This window comes from Streptopelia decaocto, assembly GCF_964273445.1.
Source record: "Streptopelia decaocto genome assembly, chromosome: 9".
Lineage (NCBI taxonomy): Eukaryota > Metazoa > Chordata > Aves > Columbiformes > Columbidae > Streptopelia > Streptopelia decaocto.
The window spans coordinates 3,539,093-3,560,727 of record NC_138664.1 but is presented as its reverse complement, the minus strand read 5'-3'; the positions used below and the strand labels follow the sequence as shown (position 1 = coordinate 3,560,727).

Genomic DNA, 21,635 nt, shown 5'->3' with positions numbered 1-21,635 from the left:
CCTTTTGTTACCTCTCAAATCTCAGACCTCTGCCAGTAAAACTAGCTCAAGTTGGCATTTCTCTCACCTGTATCACTAGTGCCAGAGTCTGCAAAAATGCAGTGCCGAAGGAAACCATGGCAGAAATTCTTACTTTTGCAAAGGTAGCGCATTTAATGCTCCATAATAATTTCATTTGGAATCCTATTTAAAACATCAGCACTTTACGCATTTCAGTTGTGAACCTGTGAGGATCTAGCTCTATTTGCAGAAGAGGTTTGCTGCAATTCCTCCTTTCAGCCTGAGGATCCCAGTTTCCGAGTGGCCGGTCGCTGTACCAGCCACTGCAGCTCTGAGACTGGAGAAGAGGTGCAGAAATGGACCGTGACCCTGGCAAGAAGGGACATAGCAATTCAGTGTATTCCCCAGGCTGGGCTCCCAGAGCCCAAGTGACAATTAAGAGCTTGCTGAAGCTCTCAGTGCAATGCTGAAGTATAAACACCGCTTGTCTTCCAGAGAAAGAGACAGCAAAACTGATGCTCTTCCGCACCATCAAGGTTAAATCAATGCCACAAGTTCAAATACCAGGGAAAACATCTGGTCTTTGTTAAGGGCATCATCATCTTAATGAAAATGAGAAATAGAGGTGTTCGGCTCAGTGCTCAAAAACTGAAACAAGAAGCGGGAACGGGGAGAGCAAGAAAATCACTTTAGCACTGACAGCTATTGTGTCACGCACTAAACTCCTGCGTCGGGTTTTCCTGGCAGTCTGGTTCACACACTTCCCACAGCCACCATCCCCAAGTGCAGAGCTGCTGCCTTCTCCCATCTCTTAGAATTCCTACTAAGCCTTGTAGATCTCCCTCACAGAAACATTAAATCGGCCACACATCCCAAAACACATTTTCTCCTTGTACACTAATCACTGGTACCTCTGCACTTCTTTTCAATTCAGCCAATTCAATTTAGTCTCTTTTCACCACCGCTGCTTCCTGTTAGTTTTTCTCTTAGTTGACTCACTCTTTCATAATCTTTGTCTTATGTTTCTTTCCGTTTCCTTTATTTTCTTCGGACACACTTCTCTCAGTCTATGTTGTACTAAAACCCTGCGCAAAACCTGAGCAAATCACACACACAAAGGCAAAAATAAAAAGAGCAGCAGCGTGTGAGCTGGCAGTCAGGTCACAGCAAGGCATTTGGTCTTATGACCACACATTTATTATCTCCAGCTTATATTGTGCAAGAATAAACTTATCGGCATCGCTAAGGCCAAACAACCCATGATGGCCCTCGAGCAGTGGGCCCTGCTTCACAACTGGAGGCTCCAGATGTCCCTGGAATATTGTGTCCAGTTCTGGGCCCCTCAGTTCAAGAAGGACAGGGAACTGCTGGAGAGGGTCCAGCGTAGGGCAACGAAGATGATTAAGGGAGTGGAGCATCTCCCTTACGAAGAAAGGCTGAGGGAGCTGGGTCTCTTTAGTTTGGAGAAGAGGAGACTGAGGGGTGACCTTATTAATGTTTATAAATATCTAAAGGGTGAGTGCCATGAGGATGGAGCCAGGCTCTTCTCGGTGGCAAACAATGATAGGACAAGGGGTAATGGGATCAAGCTGGAACACAAGAGGTTCCACTTAAATTTGAGAAGAAACTTCTCAGTAAGGGTGACAGAGCACTGGAACAGGCTGCCCAGGGGGGTTGTGGAGTCTCCTTCTCTGCAGACATTCCAACCCGCCTGGACATGTTCCTGTGCGACCTCACCTGGGCGTTCCTGCTCCAGCAGGGGGATTGGACTGGATGAGCTTTTGAGGTCCCTTCCAATCCCAAACATACTGTGATACTGTGATACTGTGAAAAGCCATTCCAGTGTGCAGGTCTGCATGTGAGGTGAAGCATTTCATCGTAGCTTTACACCAAGACTCAAAGCCAAGCCTAAATAAACAAAGCTGCTTTTCCCCCTTGAAGACAAACAAGGAAAGCCTACTCACTGCCTCCGCATAGGGCTTATGTTTTTGTTTGGTTTATATTTTCCATCAACTTTCCAAAAACAACTAGAGATTAAAGGCGCTGCACTGAGGTATGTTTTTATTTTTCCTAACCAGTTCCATTTCATTTTGGGATATACGTGCACTCACAGTGAACTGAAACCAAACCCAGCATTGCTCAGCTATGCTCTATAAGCAGAACAGGTCAATTACCATTTCTAAACTTCCTTTAAAGTTCCTTTTTCTGTATCTTCTTCTTCCCCAGGATATTGCCACTGCAAATCCAGCTATTCCATTTCCTGTGGCTGCACACAGGCCACAGCCTGTGATGCTAAGGAAGGTGATGCAGGAAGGTAAGTGCTGTGTTGTTATTATGCTGTCCCTAGCATATGGTTTCTAATATTTCCTACTTATACATTGTTTGGGACAGCAGGTTGCCTGTTGCTCATTTCTTCCTTAGAGATACATTCAAGTTTAGTCAGAAAAATGCCTTTGTAACTTTTGAAATTCTGCATATTCTACAGCAGCATCTTTGCCATAGAAAATATTGCTCTTTATAGTATAATTTTCTTGACATAGAACTGAACTAACTCTTCAGAACCCATTATTACAGACCATATGGATATCAGTTTGCATCTGCACACACATATGCATGGGAATGAAAGATAAATTCGGGATCTGTTTACCAGCTGGTGAAAATAGTAATTTAACTGCTATCTCAACAAGACTGGAGGGGAGGAGTTGATTCCATTTAAAAGAAAAGTAACAACTAAAGGAAGTGTCATTGTTTCAATGATTTTATATGTTTTTTCCCATGATTAGGGAATGATCTCCTAAAGAGATATATGGGTCCTATGAAAAAAAAATATATATAATTAAATGACTTAAAAATCAAATTTAACAGAAAAAGGTCTAAATCATGATGTTAGTTCCAATGTTCAGCCCAACTCAGAGGACCAAAGAGCTGTCCAGTTGTGGTTCCATTTGGTTGCACGTCAAGACAAAAAAATCCCACAGCTCCGAGCAGCGGCTTAGTAAAACGTTCGGAGAATTCATACTTGGGCAGGAAACATTTTAGAATGTCCAGCTACTTTGTGCATCCACAGATGCTGATAATTCATTCCCCCCTCCACTTTTTCCCCCGGTAGTCTCTGTTTTCTGTTCCCAGCCAGAGCTTCATGCACTTTTTTGTTGTTTTCAGTATTCTGCTCAAGAGCCATTTCTTGGTGCACTCTCATGTTCTTTTATCAAAGTACAAGACTGGTCTGCGCTGTTAATTTATATAGTCTGTACCTCAAGGTTGAAAGAATAAAGAGTCCTAGGACAGAAATACTGTAGCGAACATCCCAGAGTACAGCATGTACTTGCTGTTATTTTGAGAAACAGACAATAATGAAAGGAGAGAGCAAAAAACAGTTAGAAAGAGATATAACTACCCTTGCTTTCAAGGAGAGCTGCAATAAACCTTTGCTTGAAAAGCTACTTTCTATCAGCTTTGCTTTCTATCACAGATATGCACTGTTTATGACTCTCTCTTACATTACATTTGACCTTCTGCCTTTAAATTGCAAACGCACTTTCCCGCAGATGCACGGACACCTCAACTTAAGAACACAACATATAAGCGTCACCAGTTATATTAACTGTGAACAGTCACTTGCCAAACAGCTTACAAAGTACTGCAGCGCCACGTTCAGAAAATGCAACACCGTGAGTTCTAAATCATCTGCGAGAGGAAAGGTCTCCCATTAGAAGTCTGTCACTTAGACAAAAATGTCATCAGCATGTATTAAATCCTCTAGTTTTTAAATGGGGCTTGGGTATCCTCCTGCCTTCAGATCTGTCAGCAGCAAAACACTTTGCGATTTAAGCTCCAGGTGAGGCCCCACAACCCTATGAGGTAGGATTACTAGACAAAGACGGCACTTAGAAGCATACAGAGTGTTCAGTGTTATTGTAGCAGGAAATATTTAAAGGAACGTATTTTACCGCCTCTAAACCTAAAATGCTAAGTCTTTTCCTTTTATAATGCATACAGTACTTGAGATTTATTTTTTTTACTAAGTCTCTTTGACAGAAAACATTAAGCAATAAGGAACCATATGCAGATAATTTTGGTGAGACCCTCGACTGTAGCTGTAAAAGCGACGTCTTTTGTTTCTTTCCCATACCATAAAGCAGGTTCTCAGCTTCCTAATTACGCGCAATCTTTTATCTTTTTAACCACTAGCTGCTGAATAACGTCAGAAGAAATGTGTGCAGTACATTTAAAGGTAAAAAGAGCAGCTGTCACAAAGCAGAAGCTCGATTCCAGCAACAGAGAGCTAGCACAGTATCTCGGCTGCAGAGAGGCCTGGTGGTTGCTATTCCAAGCTGCTCTGGCCAAAGGAGCTGAGCTCCAATAAAGAACAATTCCAACATCCTTCTCCCCTCACTGCTGCCCCACGGTCTCTCACAAATGAGCTGGACCACCCCATGGAGCTGTTCATTAGCTCACCCAATCTGCTGCAGTAATACCGTGATCCTCAACGTGGACTTTCACCTTTGGATCCCACAGGCTCTGAAAGCAGCCGAATCTGGGCACAGCCACTGCTTCTAGTGCTACAATTCTGAGACACGTTGCCATCTGAAGTCTTTCTTTTGGACATGGTGATCCACCATCTCAAATGCTTCATACTCGGCATCCCTCCCAAGTACCGACTGGCTTGCTCAGTGCACCCCCGACACCGCAGTGCTCACTTCAACTGTCTGACCACGCCAGCGCGATGAACGAGCAACGCAGGCTTCACATCGGCACTTCTAAACCACGGTGCTTTTATTCCTGATGCCCTTGGCAGCTACTGAACTTTGGGAGGCAGCAAAAACACTGAGAACTCCATTCCACAAACTGTATCCATCCCATTGCAAGCTCATAGTTTTTCCAAGATTTCGACGTGCCTCCTACTCCTCTTTGCCAATAAATCCAGTTTACTGATGGCAAAACCCAGCCTCCTTCCAGACAGCAAAATCCTATTCCTAAATAAAGCCTTCATCTCCATGCCATGGTACCGGTGACTATCATGCTTTCTCCAAACGTGTTCCAGATCTCTGCACAGAAAGGTTTCAGCCCGTCCTTTGATGACTTCAAGCTGTGGTCCTTCCAAGTAGCACTAAACGACCTTTCCTACCCATTGCAACTGTTCAGACAGAACATGAGCAATCGTTCTGGACAGTCCCACATAAATACAGCTCTGAGGCCAGTATTTCTACATATTACAAAATAGCCATTCCGGTTTGACAACCAGACCTCCTCTTCAATCACATCTAAAAGAGCAGTGAAAAGGACAATAAGATACTGAACCTGCAGAAAATGGAGGCAAATTATATAAATCAAAGAGATCGCTGGTGTGACATGGTATATACACCAACACTCACCATGGTGTCTATGAGCTTAAATTGAATGCATACAGACACTGAAGAAAAACAGTATCATGGACAAAGGACAACATTCTTGTTCACATATGAATGAAGTACAAGGTTCTGGACTCTATAATGTGACTTTGCATTTCTATAGAGAGTGAGTCATTTCGCACCAGGCAGTGACACATCACAGTATTACTGAGCATTTTAGTCAAACTTGTCTGCTAAAGCTATTCTTTAGAACATGCAATGTACAACAAAAACTACTTTGTACTGCAAAATCTTCAACATTTTCCTGACAAACCTTCACTGTTTCCCAAAGAACTCAACATTGATGCCTACACATGCATTTATAAATGAGTAAATTGAAAGTAATCATTATTGTACACATCTCAAAAGGGAAAGATCTTCGTAATATTTCAAATGTAATAAACTACCCTATCTAAAGTTTTAGATGCAGATTATTTGCTCTGCTTAAAAGACTGTGTAATACAGTGTGAGAATCAAGACTGCCTACTTTTCAGAAGAGAATATTCAAGTGCTTTTAATGAGAAAACCTGATTACACTCAAGTGTCTGACAAAAAAAATCAAATTCATTGATGTGAGATTTCACGTAGCCAAGAATGATGACATACCTCAAACCATAACGCTACACACAGACAGAATCACTCTTTTACTTCAGTACATCATTTCACAAATCTACAATACTGCTCCGCAATCTGTTTAAAGCCTTGCTGTTCCCAGAGTGAGCGTATCCTAAAACAGAAATGGAAAGTCAAAGGGCCATGAAAAAACAAATCAAAATCTTTAGTTAATATCTTTCCTCATTTTTCCAATTCACCGACTCCTTGCGCAGTTCCAAACTTTTGTTAAAGAGAACATTCTGAATTTCTTTGAAAAGTAAAACTTGGGGATTTTTGTTTCCAAACTGTGAGCTGTTTGGCACTTGCTTATCCAGCTGGAATACACTGGGACAGCACGTGTTTAAGGCCTGCGAGTGAGAGGTGGCAGCGGGTGCATCCCACAGGGACAGTCCTGCAAGAAGGCAAAGGATGAGCAGCAAGACTCAGTGCTGGGTCCATTCCCTGCCAGAACCATCTCCTGCCTCTCTTCAGGTGCCTTATTTCAGATATAACAACCAGGCATTATTTCATCCCCTTCCCTCTGCACCGAGAGGAGCCAGAGCTGTGAATGACACGTCACACGTGGAGCGAGCTCCACTGGCTGTTATCACATTAACGCTTCTCCCTCCCTCCACAAGCTCCTGGTGCAAAAATTCCCTTGGCAGCAATACAATCCTAATTTGGCCTCAAAGCGATCCCTCTTTCTCAAGTTGCTCTCTGTGCCTGTAAGAAAGGAGTGGCTTCCTTTTGGCGTACTCATATGTGCCCGCTGCGAAGATGAGAAAGGGTGATTACACTATAAACAAACCCCATAAAATTAGAGATTTCAATAACCCCCTTTAAACACTTTCTTTCCAAGTAACATGAAGACCTTCCATATTCTTTCTTACTCCAACTCCCATGTGATTTAAGATGTTTCTATATTAGGTGTCTCTCGTGACTGAATTTAAAGATCGCTTTTACAGATGCCAACAAGTAATAGTCAAAGTGGTCCCTCACAACATTCTGTTTTGCCCAGAGAGCAGTGAGAGAACACGAGAAGTTATACCACGTTTAGTTTTCACTCAAAGGATTTGCAGGTTACACGCCTTGAGGTGCCGCCTTCACCAGCAACGTTCCTTTTACCTACATCCAGGCTGACCATCATCTTACTTAAACCACTTATTTGCCCTGTTTGGACTACAGGCTTACTGGAATATGGATAGATCTTTTTGTCTCCTTTGCTTGTCCTCATGTGATTGTCACCATAATCATGACAGTCACCACTAAACCCTGGGGAACTGGTAGCAGAGATCTCTTGTTGGCTAATCATTCAGAACATCGATGGGATACAAATCTCTTACAAAGCATAGCTTATTCTACTCAATGTGAACAAAACAGGCTAATATTCATTAAGGTATTTTTCCACAGCTGCTTAGCCTTCTCTAAATCCCTTCGATCCCTGTCGAGACATTCCCACCCCTTCCCTTGCACTGGTACCAGCTCTTGTGTGGCTGCGCTGTGAGCTGCTTCAGCCAGTTAATCCACCTGAAAGCTAACCACACATTTGAGCTGGCTTAGGTTGCAGATGGATAAGCTGCCTCTATCAGCTCAGTGTGTGATCACAGCAGCACCGGAGCTGACCCAAGGAAGTGGGCAGGACCTGACTTGGAGAGCAGAGCAAGGCTACAGGTGGCCTAGATTTTGGGTGATGCAAGTGGCTGTGCACCCGCATCCTCAGTCTGGTGGCATCCAGCTGTTAAATCCAGTTCCAGAAACAAAGTATTGCACATGCAGTGGAAAGGTACGTGTACAAAAAGCAATCTAAGCAGCCACTGAGGCAGTCTGGCCTTAGTGACCTCTCTGTACTAAACTAAGCAAGCTTTACATTACCTTGCCCATTCAATACCTCTTCATTTCTGTGCTCTTCACATGACATCTAGCAATTGTCACTCAGTCCAGTGAAAATCGATGTTTTGCCTCACTCTAGGAAATGTTGGCATATTATAAGTCATAGTCCTGGAAGAGTGCACTACTCCGATTCGTAGCTTCTAAGAGGAATCTATTGAACTTCATGTTCCAAGAACGTTACCTGAGCAGTTCCAGTACAGTGCCCTGGAACTAACCCAGAAAACAGATCCTTCAGCCTTTTCTCTTGTTAAACTACCCTAGCTTAGGCAGGAAAGATGCCTTCCACTGGCTCTCATGAAAGTGAACATTAAGCGAACATTAAATACGTCAGTGATTATAGCAGAGCCCTGAACTCAGGAGGGCCCGGCCAGCCCCATGCACGTGAGCAGTGCCAGGGCTCTCCTGGGATGAAAAGCAGGGCAAATACTTCAAGGCTTCGTGGAAGCAAATGTAGAGGTATTACAGAAGAGCCTATCACAACATTTTTCTGTTAAAGTAACATATGCTAGTGTTGTTATTTCTTTTACATCATTTGAAACAAAAAATTAAGTCCCAGTTCTTCAAATAAGAGATCAATCAATACATAAATCATAGCCTGCATGTGCAGAATAGGAAATTAAAATCCTTAAAACACTTAATCTTTTTTTTCTTCTTGAAAACACCTAACTGCACTGTACAATTCATGACTGTCCAGTTGCCCTCCTGCATTTTCTATGACCAGAGATTTCTGCTTATTAGATGGCTGTATTGAAAATCCATTCAAATCAAAATCAGCTGTGGTCTAAACCTGTAGTTCAATTATTTTAACTTGTTAAATTAAGGCTGAGTACATTGGGCCTCCTTATCAGGACACCAAGCACCTACCACCTCTTCCTGACTTTATGCCTTAAGCCCATCCGCAGTGCCCACATGCAAGACTAAAAAGATCACTTAAATCCCACAGCGGAGAGCCCTGGCAAGGGCTAGGAAAAAGGCACGGGTCTTCACTGAGTTTCTGGGCTACCCTAATCCTGATTTCTATACGTTAGAATATACTTATATCATCTTCACTGAAGTCAGACCTATCTCATTACACATTCAACACCACAGCAGTAAATTTGAGTCTTCAAAATTACCTGGCAAATACTTTGAAGTGCCAATACAGATCAACCACAGCAGAAATAACATAGACAAGGCGTGGTCACTTTTAACAGTGATTTACAGCTTTAAGCTCAAAGCTTATGTATTTGGCTTAAATATTCTTAAATTTGTCTAAGCTCAAGAGCTGCTAACACCAAAAGATATAGTTAGGAGTACTATTTCTAGTTTTTAAAAGTTACTCTACAACTATGTATTCAGAGTAATGTATTTCTAAGTAAAAACTTCCTTAGCAGTGCCATAGTTTAAAGTGGCAGTTTTAGCAAATACATTACCAGTACAAATGTGATCAAGATCATCACTACAGAGCCCCAGGTGAGCTGTACAGAAGCGAACAAGACTGTCACCAGGAGTTGTGTGTAGCCAGATACACTGACGGTCAAAATAGCAATTTTGGGTTGATTTGGTTTGGAATTAACTTCTCCCCACATGAGCATACTACTGCTCATCACCACTTCAGCACAATGTTTATCAGCAAGTCTACCTTGTCTACATGAAAAGTGGCAAACAATCTCTGTTTATTGCTCTTCCTGAAACTACTTCCCATCAGGCAGTAATTCATACAAAATTCCATTCCCACATAATCAAGTTAGAGATTTGTCCTTCAGTATTATTAATCTACTGCTTACATTTTTAGCACTTGCACTAGCCTTGTGCATTTTATTAAGTCACTATAAAATGGACTGACAACTCCTTCTCTTAGCCTTACTTTTTACTCTACATTATTTTGATTTAAGTGGTACCATCCCTACTTTTTTGAGCAGTAAAATCATGTAGTTTCCACTGATTTTAGCACATTGTGGAACACCCCCGTTTGTCTGCACACAGTGGGTCCCTGTTACTTGCTACTCAAGGTGATCCACCTGTCCCTGCTGTACACGGATTGGACAATTTCCCTTGGAATCACCAAGATGTTGTCTCCTCTGCTTGAGGGGTTTCTTGTTTGTTTGTTTCTTCTTTTTAAGCCATTTTAGTTGATAGTTTTCACAAGCCTTTGAGTTCATGTTCAGCATTAGAGCACTGTGCAGTAATGTACTTCCACTGGAAAGGCAACTGAGTTTTTAATGCAGTTACAGTCTCATTACTCAAATATTCTGAAAAATTCAGCAACGTACTCCCAGCAGCACTGCTGGCTGTGCTGGGATCCATGCAAGGCCCTTAACAGTGATACCCATGGGAAAAACAAAAGGACTTAAGGTATCTTACTCTCCTTGCTCATGCAACCTGTGCTCATCATGAGTCGCAAACTCTGAATGGAACAAACAAGTCTCAAACACTCCTGTGTATCTGAAAGGTTTTAATAATCCATACTGCTTTCATCCACTTAACAGAAATTGGAAAACTCCAAGTATCGTAGTGAAAAGAAGAGAAGAAAAGGAGAAGGAGAAGGAGAAGGAGAAGGAGAAGGAGAAGGAGAAGGAGAAGGAGAAGGAGAAGGAGAAGGAGAAGGAGAAGGAGAAGGAGAAGGAGAAGGAGGAGAAAGGCAGGAGAAGGAGGAGAAAGGCAGGAGAAGGAGGAGAAAGGCAGGAGAAGGAGGAGAAAGGCAGGAGAAGGAGGAGAAAGGCAGGAGAAGGAGGAGAAAGGCAGGAGAAGGAGGAGAAAGGCAGGAGAAGGAGGAGAAAGGCAGGAGAAGGAGGAGAAAGGCAGGAAAAGAGGAGAAAGGAGAAAGGAAGGAAAAGAGGAGAAAGGAGAAAGGAAGGAAAAGAGGAGAAAGGAGAAAGGAAGGAAAAGAGGAGAAAGGAGAACGGAGAACGGAGAACGGAGAACGGAGAAAGGCGAAAGGCGAAAGGAGAAAGGCGAAAGGAGAAAGGCGAAAGGCGAAAGGAGAAGGAGAAAGGAGAAAGGAGAAAGGAGAAAGGAGAAAGGAGAAAGGAGAAAGGAGAAAGGAGAAAGGAGAAAGGAGAAAGGAGAAAGGAAGGAGTATTTTCATCCCTGTGCTCACCACGACAAGTCCAGAGAGGAAGTCACTGTGCATTTTTTCCTTTTCTTTCGTAACTCTATTTCAAAACATACTAGTGGTTTTAGGCAGCAACACATTGTTATATGTAATACCACAAGCTAAAAAGCAATCAGAGATGACAGGGCTTCCCAGCCACACTTCTAAGAAAGACACACACTCTCCGAATCTCCACAAGGCACGAGTATTTCTATGGGTAACAGCTGCACTGCAGAAATGCACCGCTGCACACAGAATTGTCTGTATTTCATTGTTATCAAACTTAATCGAATTCCACCTGAAACCTGTGACGGAGAAAACTGGAAAAGTTTTCCAAGCATAATTTGCAGAGAGACCTCTGCAGGAATCCCCCATGAGCTCTGAAGCACTAGTGCAAACGACGTCAAAAGGCTCCTCAGTACAGGCACAGGGCTTTTAGCAAGAAATCCCTTTTAAAAAGGCCATACAAGCCAAACAAACCAAGTCCCATGAAACACGAACCTTCCACCACGGTTGAGGAGACCACTGAAGGGCACATCTCAGTCACCAAACTCACTTGCAATGAAGATGTCAGGATTCTTGCATTCTTCACACAAAACGAAGCAGTACATACGGCCCTTTAAACCCTGATCAAACATATATGATAATTAACAATATGTGTATAGAAACATTCTTATTAACAATACAACTCTAAATTGCATAGTATATAAAAAACAGAGTTTTCCAAAATTTAAAATCACTGCTCGAAAAAATAAGTACCAACAAACGCAAGATTTGCTATCTTTCAGCCCCTTTAGGATGTGCCATGTAGAATGATGCGCTTAAGTTAAAGCCCTAACTGACAGGACTTCCAGCAATGTCTGCAGGACCTAATTCATGTCATGGTTACTTTTTGGTCTATAGAAATAAAGGAACTAAATATTTTTTAATATTTGAACACTATATTGAGCAATGCCTGTGAATGCATCTTTATAACCGCATTAAACACGAAGGTGTAAGCTTCCAAAAGAGGAAAACAATTACAGACAGGCTTTTGCGTGGCAGTATTTTCTTAGTAGTAATTACTAATGCTAGTAGTAATTACTAATAACTACCGATGAAAGTATCCATTGAAGACGTATTTATCTTGGAGTCTCTTTTGCAATGTTATTTCCTCAAATATGAAGGTATTTCTGCAAGTAACTCCCTTCCTGCCCAAGCCAACCATCAGTTGAGTTTCTGCATCTCTTTCCTACCGTTCACCACAGAAGTTTTCCTTCCCATTACACTAAAACACTGTGACAGACATCAGCACAAACTTACACTAAACAGCACAAGGAAGGGAAAGTTCCACTGAGGGACAGTCTCTGGTCTTTGAACATGTGGGGAGCTGTAGGGCAGACCAGGGAAGTGAAGTTTTGTTTGCTCTCCCCAACCCCCAGCAAAAGCAAACAGAAAACAAACAAAAAAAGCCCCACCTCCAACACCAGAGTCATTTTAGGTGCTTACTACAACTTACAGAGAAAAGGAAACACGGTAAAAGCCATGAAATGATAAACAGTTAAAGGTAAGGAAGGGTTGCTACGTTCCAGTGCCTCCAGGCATCCAAGCAGCACAATTCATCCTGATGTCTTCAAGTATCTTATTATTTTCTTCGGAAGGAATTTCTAGACAGCAGAGTGGAACTGCTGGTTCTGAATTGATGAAAAGTTCTAGTCCTTGATTAATAATTTACTTGAAGAGGGTTTCTACCCCTCCCGCCATGACTCGGAAGCCAGGCTGACAGGTGCCACGTTCCAGCGGGACTGGGCAAGCGTTCCCGTGTCCGTGCCGTCCTCCGACCCTGCAGATGGCACAGGCACCGCAGGGAACCTTCCAGCTCTCTCAACAGCGCTACAAAAGGGAAATTCATAATTTTGAATCAAAACAAGGACTTTCAGACCTCTGTCCTGGTTTTGTTAAAAACAAGTTTCTCTTTTAGTGAATTTTGCCTGTCAGCTAAAGCCTTCATATTAACTGCATTTTCCTGGAGAACCAGACACATGTTTTGGTAAACCTAGCAATGGAATGCAAACTTATTGATAAGCATGGATGGACATCTCGCGAGAGGGGCAACGAGAAACCGGTGACCAAGAAACTGACCAACTGTGTATAATATTCCATTCACGTGAATACTTCATATAAAAGTGGGAGATCACGAGGATCTCGTCCCTTTTTTGCCTTTGCTTTTTCCCTTCTGCTTATGGCCGACATTAGGAGAGGACCTTGCTAGTCGGCCCTGCAAACTGAGGCCTAGTGACAGACCGAATCCAGCTCCGGTTGGCTGCAGAGTCCAGTCCAGGACTTTGGTTGCCGGCTCTGCAGTTGCTGAGACTTTCAAGATTGGTTTTGTATATTTTGTATTATTTTCTCTATTCTTATTAGTAGCATTAGTAAAACATCTTTAATTTTTTCCAACTCTCTTCTCTCTGTCCTTCTTTCCCTCCCGATCGCCTGTCCTGAGTGGGAAGGGGGGAGAGGGAGGGGCAAAAGGGAGAAGTAAGGGGGGAGAGGAGGTTAACAATACATCTGCCAGGGTTTTATTGTCACCCCGCAATCTAAACCCTCGACAACCTCCAACTCCACATTTTATTTATGGCACTAAGTAATGTTTTTTTCTCCCACTTACTCTCTGCTTGGGAGATATCAATACCTGAGAAATCTTAGTTCCTGAACCACTGCTTGCCCATTACAGAGGGGTATTGAAAACACTAAATTTAGGTGAAAATACCATGTTCAGCCCTGCTCAACTTGGGGTCAGTGGAATTACACCACATTTATATGGAAGCTTTAATCCAAACTCATATCTACAGTTCGTGTTTATCCATATATCTAATGTTCTGTCACTGAACAGCTACTTAACCTTGAAGTCAGGTCACCTTCAAGTACCTTATTTATTTGCATCTGTAAAACAAAGAATGGGAACAGTGAGACCTACCCACATTTGCAAAGAGGCTGTTACTACCTAGGACCATTTATACTTGGATTTAATATTTTATTTCTTTTTACTTGGTAAAAAAAATATATATTTAACAATATTTTCCCCACTTTTTCACCTTAGGTCTGTAACCTGACTGCACAAGAACAGAAAAACTCCCAATCAAAAACACCCAGAATTTTAGAACCTCTTGATTTTCTTTGAGTCCTCAATTCTTATAATCATGTTCAGTTCCTAAGCAGGTTAATTTCCCTGCAGCTCATTAAACACAGGTACAGTATCAAAAATGTAATTTAATTAGGGTAGCACAGAAACAGAATTAATTCTTATCAGAGGCTTGGCATTGTCCTTTGAATAGACAGCATGGAAGGCCAAGTTATTTTTGTGTTTCATGTACACAGCTGCTGCTATTTGAGATGCTACAGGAAATTAACTGGTATAGTCTCCCATCAATGCACATAACTCTTAATAACTTTAACAATAGAAACATGTACACAGCGATAGGACACTAGAGCTCTGGAAAACAGAGTTCAAGGTGTAACCTAATAATTGATTAGCCCTCTTCTAACTGGACTTGTTAAAAGCATTGTTAAAACCTGCATCTTCAACTCTCAGTCATAAAACTCCAGCAGTGTCTTCCTTTCCATGAACAAGAAAAGAAACTAACAAGGAGAATACAGCACAGTATAGAATTAGACTATAGCAATATACCGGGATGAATGGCATTAACATAAATAAAAGCAGTTTGTTCTAAACAATAGCACTGTAAGACGAAGTTTGGGGTTTATAGGGTTCCAACAGAAGATATAAAGACTGGGAAGCATTTTGTAACTTGAATTACTCGCGTGCGTACAGAAAGTGTTGGTGTCTGAATGGCACAACACACAAAAGGTTATATTAAAAACACTTCTATTCTTCGGCAATAGCTTGTTCTGGAACCACAGCCATTAATGTATTGTGCCACTGAATATATACAACTTACGTTAATGGGAAGCAAGCACTTGGAGTGAGGTTTTATAGGCCAGATTCTGCTCTCAGTTGTACACTTATGCTGCACATTCCTACATAAGAGCCCTTCACTGAGCCATCCCAGGTTTCTATCAGTATAACTAAGCAGAATATGTCCCCCTGTATGTATATGATAACGTCTGTGCCAAACACTGCATAGGAATGCAACTTCTTGATAGAAATCTGTTCAAGATATTTAAGCAACTTCAAGTAACCCTTAGCAAGCCACGCTCAAGAAAATCTTAATGCAAAGCTGCTGTTGTGCTTCCCTTGCCTGTTTGTTTTGCAGCAGTGCAGGACCCGCGGGAGGCTGCGCTGCAACGCGTTACCCAGCGTGTGCCGCAGTGACTCAGGCACCAGCGGGAGCTCAGGATGCAGAGCCAGCCCGCGCTTCAGCTTTCGGGACGCCTGTGCAAAAACCTTCGGCAAAGCCAAGAATCTATAAAAGGAGATGCATTCAAGGAGAAAGTTCAGCTTCCATTCCATTATCCTATACTGTTTTCTATTGGAATGCCATTCAGACTTTTATATATAAATATTTCATGTGTTAAATATAAGTAACCTCCTTCCGAATTGTAGCTGCATCTCTGCTAGATTCCCAATTTACAGCACTATGGTCCATCTATTACAAGCTTTGAGAGCTGCACTGTTAAGGGTTGCAGAGGCATATGATTGCTATCTTCTGCTCATTTGTATGCTGGCTGAAGCACTCAGAGATTCTTTTTCCTTCAGTTATGTCTCACTGGCAGGCTACTTAGCAGGTTATAAATACAATTGCAAATATAACTGTAAACCTAAATCTTGAGAGCTAGTTTTCCCCTCCCTTCAAATCTCTCAGATATATATTTTTAATATTGAAAATCGTCTTCACGCCACAAGGAACTGTTCTCGTATTTCCTACCTATTAACCCAGGACTGTGGTCCCAGGAATCAAGCTTCAGCATCCGCAGGGTGGGCTGCACAACGGGAAGTGGGCTGTGTTAACTCAGGAGTAGGTGCGCTACCCTTAGTAAGGCCAAAGGAGAGGGGTGGGTGCAGACAACTGTCCTCTGACCCCTTGCAGCCACACAATCCACGCTGATCTTTGCCACAGGATCACGTTTCCCTCCAGTTTAGCGATAATTTTGCTTTGAAAGAAAGTGCAAAATGAAGATTTCTCCTTTCCCCACCAAAAAACAAACAAAAATCCAAACAGCACCGCCCCCAGCAAATACTCCATCAACTCACAACTCTTCAAAGATTTACACAAACCCCCAGCCTCTCTGTACATCATCTTCAGAATTTCAGATGAACAGTATATAATCTACCCTATAGTTTTATAATTACCGGATTGCATAAGAACAGTCTCCAGACATGACACAGGTAAACACAAACAATACTGTCTAATTATATCTTCACATACACACAGAGGAATGTTATTTTTCGTCCCTGCCAGCAGCTGAGGGTTTACTCTCCTTTCTGAAACATGTATAAGAAGTATAATTACCCACTTGAAAACATCTCAGACAATAAACTAAATTCTAATGTCCTTCCCCCGCAATTCTATAACATTTGCAAACAAATACATCCAATTATCTAATAAAAACTAGGAACAGGATAGAAGCACTCTCTCTGCTAGGGTTTTGGATTCATCATGCCCAATTCAGGTTGTAAAAGGACAGTATCTATAACAAACTGTATGATAACAGCTTGTGGTCCCAGGACACAAATATATCTGCATGCAGTCAATAGTTTATTTTCATGTCTCACTGGCAAGTTCAGGTTCTCTTTCTACAAAGTTCGTCTCTTCCTCAGTTTACCAAAGTAGTCCTTGGTAGTAATCACTTGTGTAAATACAGTTTTTGTGTACTAACTCCATGTCAACATGGACTTTAAAAAGGCTTAAATATTATGTCTAGGCTATTGTCATTCATCTACAACATAACAGAAAAGAAAAACAGAGACACAAGACTCATTCTGTTTGGAGGCCTAGGTGGTTTTGATTCTGATCTGTTCTTCATTTCAACAGATTGGATCAAAATGGCACATAAATCAATGGAATAAAAGCAAAATTCTGGGAGAGAAGCAGCAGCATCCCTGCAACTGTTGGTGATAGCTGAAAGTTTCGAAAAACCAAAAAAAAAACCAGAAAAAGGCCTTTATAAACATTGCTAAAAACTTGCAGTATTTGAGCAGACAAATGCCATTCACGATACATAAGAGACAAAGACACAGAGCATACACCTTATTACACTAATCACTTTCAGGAGGCAAAAAAGTTAGAACAGGTTTTGTTTTGGTTAGAAAATGTGCTCACCCTTAGGCTCTATCTATAGACAATAGGGCCAGGTCCTGATTCACAGTCTTGGAGCCTCTCTCGCTTCACTGACAATGGGAGAAGGTTTAAGACACCAGTCTGCACAGGCTGACAATAACTGTTCACGTCTGCATTACAAATAAGATATTCACAATAATTGGCAGTCATGTGGTTCCTCAAAAAAAGTATTAAGTTCTACTATCACTGAGAAGCTAAGCCTAAGAAATACACTATGAATAAGCTGTTCATAATGAGACAGCTGCTATACACAGACTTCAGCTACAACTAATTAATAAGAAAAAAAAAAAGATGCAAAACATGTGAATTCAAGGTCAACAGCAGATTTGCTATGGCAGCATCATTGCTGAGCTTTCAAAGCACCCGGGGGCAGGGAGGTTCTCAGCCCGCTCGCCTCCAGCTACTTCAAAAAAATCACATCTTTACACTGAGATACTGGCCTGGCTGAAGTTTTAGCGCACAGCAGAAATTCTAACAGCATCTGCTGCCTATTAAGGCTTTCTTATTCACTCGCTAAGCTTACTGCTCTTCTAAACAGAAACACCGCTCTAAAAATACTCGCCGTATGCAGTAGAAGATGCAGTCCACCCACCAGCCGGGCTATCCCACGTGTACAACCACCACGAGAACCAGCCCTACAAAACCAGCAGGCAGAGATACACCTACCCACATCAAAAGGTTTCAAACTGAAAACAGGAAAACAAATACATCAGAGGCTGAAAGTGACAGGAGACAAATGTTCATCACGAACAGAACTCCCTGAAGGTGAATTAAAAAAAAAAAAAGCTGAATTCTATGAGACTTGCATATGAGTTACCCAACTCTGCTGCCCTCACTCACTGGGCAGTGAGAGATGCTAAGATGCCACATGGGTTCTGCTGGGTATCTCATTAGTCAAATGAGCTGATATTGAATGGACAGAATGGAAGCAATCCTCATTCCAGTCCACTGGAGTGTTTCAGTCTAAACTTAGAAGCTAAATAAGAAGCATAGTAAAGAAAATTCTAGTGTACCTGAAAGCCATTATCTGTTACATAATAGATATATAACCTCTGGGTTGTGGATAAGATTTGGATCTATCAGTTCTGTGATGCCAGGGGAAGCAATTATTACGGTACAGATAATGGAGCAGAATCGCAGCTTTATATATTGAAATATAGAGAAAAAATAGTTAAAATGCCACTCACCCTGGGGTGCAGAATTTGCTGTGTAATTCCAACAGATGCTCATAACTCAAGAGTCGTCTTCTAAATCTCACTACCAGATACTCAGGTGAAAACCTATCCATATGCGCTATTTTCAATGGGGAAAAAATACAACGGGATACAAAATTCTAGGAGAAAACCATCAAGAACACTTATCGTGAATTAATGGGTTACAAACAGAGACACGGTGAGTTTTTAGTATAACGACCAAGTCTGCAATAGCGTGTCAGGCCTGATTTTGGTGAGGGATTTAGTAACCATAAAAGGCTAGCTGCTGACCTTTTATAAACTAAACACTTATTTAGTTAACTGCAACTTTAGATAAACCAAGCTGACATGCACCAGACAAACAGAACTGTCGTTTATTTCAGTTGAATAGAATTCTACTTTAGCATGGAAATAGTATCTTTTGAAAATATACGGATCTTGTCACTTCTTTGATATTTATTCACATTCTGAATGAGTTGTCAAATACAAATTGTCTTAACCCACTTGCTTCGCCCTTCAGATTTTTTGTCATTAGGTTCTGTCAGCCTTCAAATATTATTCCTTGATCACATGTCCTGGCGCAAGTCTCATTCCCTTCAGTATTCCTCAATGTCCTCTGGGAAATTTGCCAGTTTTTGTCATCTGCCCCCATTCTCCTTTGGGAACACTAGAGGAATTAATCTCATTCTCTCCCTCAGCAATGCCTGTCTCTGCTGTTAACAGTTACCCTTGGTATCTCTCGTCCATTCAGTACACAAATATATATGTCTCCTTAAGTGATCCTCCAGCATTTAGAGATGTAATGAATGTTCTGCTGATAAATACCTCTTTCATGCTCTGCATTTGCTTCTTTTAGCATTTTGTAAAATAATTTATCTAAAAGATGGAATGCCAATATTAACATTTGCATGCTCCGCTTTCTTTTTGTTTGTTTCAAGAACCATTTCATTTGTACCTTCATACATACATATGTGGATGACTGTGTCTCTGTATGCCAGAGATAAAAAGATCGGTTATTCAGACCTATAAGTTTTGGTCAACTATATATATGCTATTTCTTCTGTTATTTTTTCCACTATTACTTTGCCAAACATCTTATCTGAATTCTTCCAGAATGAGCTCTTAAGAATTGTCTTGTGTTTCCTCAAGCACTGACAAGAATTCCATTGCAGTATCTCTTTCCCACATGTTAACTTCCTACTGAACAGCATTTCTTTGCTTGAAGAGAGACTTCTTTCAATCAACTTTAAATTCCCTGCTCAATCCTGCACCTGAAAATAAGTGGAAACTTCACCTTTGACCCACCCCAAGAATATTATCCGAGTTATGCATCATGGTTCCTTACTGTAATAAATACTGGAAGGCATACCACAACTTTTCAATAAACGTACAGTCAGCTTCAATATGTTCTATTATTCTTTTTTACCATTACTACTACCTTTACCTTTGTTTTTTTTAATGTTTACCGGACATCTAGGAAGGATTAAGCAACTTGCACTGTTACCAGTTGCTGGATGAGACAGCACTTGTTGTGGTTACCTCTCTTAACTTCCTCAGTTAAACACCTTCTGCTTCTTGAGTTGCAAACTCACCACAGCAAAGGCTGCATCACTTATCAGCGTAAGTTAGCTGCAAAACAAGCCAAAACCTTTTATAAATCGTCCTTAGATTTGTTTACTCAGGGAGTCCCACATTTCCTTAAAGAAACACTGAAAGTTAACTAAAGGATACAAATTTATGACATTTTTCAACATCAATACATAACACAAAATAAAGAGCACTACTGAAAATAAACATTAGACACACATAGTTAGCATCTATATATCCCAACAAAGTACCTATTCTGCATTTGAGCTGCTAACAAGCCACATATCTGAAGGAGGACCTAGAAAGATGACAGCTAAGCACTCAACGAACTTTTATTTTTGCCACTCACCAAGGCAAGAGCAGTTTTCCAATGTGACTGAATCGGTTACTACAGCACACTAATTTCAGTATTACCATTATCAACGAGAGCCAACAGAAATACAGATCTCACAGGGCTGGAACAAGCAAGTAAAGCAGCTGAGGCTTCCAAACAGCTTCAGTGAGAAGAATCCCACTGGTGCCACTTTCTGAAGCCAGCGCACCGACGGGGGGCTCTGGGTCAGCGCTATGGGGGCACCAAGTGCACACAGTCCACCTGGTCAACAGAAACGGGCTTCTCTCTTGAGAGAAATCAGTGAAACTATTAACGAGAAGCACATTATAAAAAAGAAAAGGGAACAGGAAAGAATGGGGTTGGGAGAGGATGAAGGTTCACCCAGGAAAAGGTAAGAGTGCAGCATCTAGAAAAGGAGGGAAAACTCTAGAAACATATGATACCCTCTATAGGACAAACAGACAGTATTCCAGGTAGGATAAGAAACCAATAGTTTGTGGAAGAACAACACATGGAACTCTTTAGGCAAAAGCTAGCATCCTATAGCCTATATCTTTAACTGAGGCCTCAGAGCACAAACACAACCACAGCATTAAATAACAAATATGAGTAACTAAAAGAAAGACCTGAAACCCCAAGCAAAAACCAGAAACAGGCAACCCTGTTTCGTAAGGATCAACACAAGAGGCAATAATAAAGGGAGGACCCGGAGGTGAAGCTGAAGGCACCGCTCCCGGGGTGATGCTGCTACCCAGAAGGTGGTCGAGGATCAGCCGCTCCCTGCGGCGGGCGGCCGGGAGCGGGCGCAGGGCGAACCCCCCGTCAACAGCAGAGCCCCCGCTGCGGCTCTGCCACCGCTCCGGCCCCGGGAACTGCTCCCCTTACCTGGCTGGCTTTGTGGAACTGCTTCTTGAGCCCCGCCACCGACATCTTTCCGCCGCGGCTCCCCGGGGCAGCGGCGCTGCCCAGGCCCCGCGCCCGGCAGGTCCCCGCGCCCGGCCCGGCCTCTCGCTGTGTCACACAGCGCCTTCCAAGCGGGATCCGGGAGCGCCACCCCATTGGCCAGCGCCGGGGCCCATGCAAATTACAGAACCCGGAGTCGCCTGCCCATTGGCCACTTGCGGAGATATGTAAATGAGCGCTCGAAGCCGCCCACGCTGCGCCGTCGCATGGAGACAGCGGCGCAGGGAAGGCGGGCGGGGGGCGCTGCGCCCGGCGCGGGGAGCCCACAGGGTCTCTGTGCGCGGGTGGCACCGCTGCTGCAGCAAGGGCGCCCTTCCGGTTCACAGGATGCTT

The 21,635-nt window shown here is 42.3% G+C and overlaps 1 protein-coding gene and 1 long non-coding RNA gene across 3 annotated transcripts in view; one reads left to right on the top strand and one right to left on the bottom strand.

Annotated features, from left to right (window-relative positions):
• SH3GL3 (SH3 domain containing GRB2 like 3, endophilin A3) overlaps positions 1-21,360 on the bottom strand; it is a 47,107-nt gene extending 25,747 nt beyond the window's left edge. The window contains exon 1 of the mRNA XM_082060529.1: positions 21,225-21,360. Within this exon, the coding sequence (XP_081916655.1) occupies positions 21,225-21,269 (45 nt within the window). The 5' untranslated portion in view covers positions 21,270-21,360. The remainder of the gene's footprint in view (positions 1-21,224) is intronic.
• Positions 1,837-10,480, top strand: LOC309443522. 2 transcript variants are annotated; one of them, XR_014184809.1, is made up of 3 exons: positions 1,837-2,053; positions 2,227-2,314; positions 10,343-10,480. It is a non-coding gene; the product is annotated as an uncharacterized lncRNA (long non-coding RNA). The 2 variants fall into 2 exon arrangements; XR_014184810.1 differs by lacking the exon at positions 10,343-10,480 and adding an exon at positions 4,519-4,677.
• Positions 21,361-21,635: the final 275 nt, after the last annotated feature.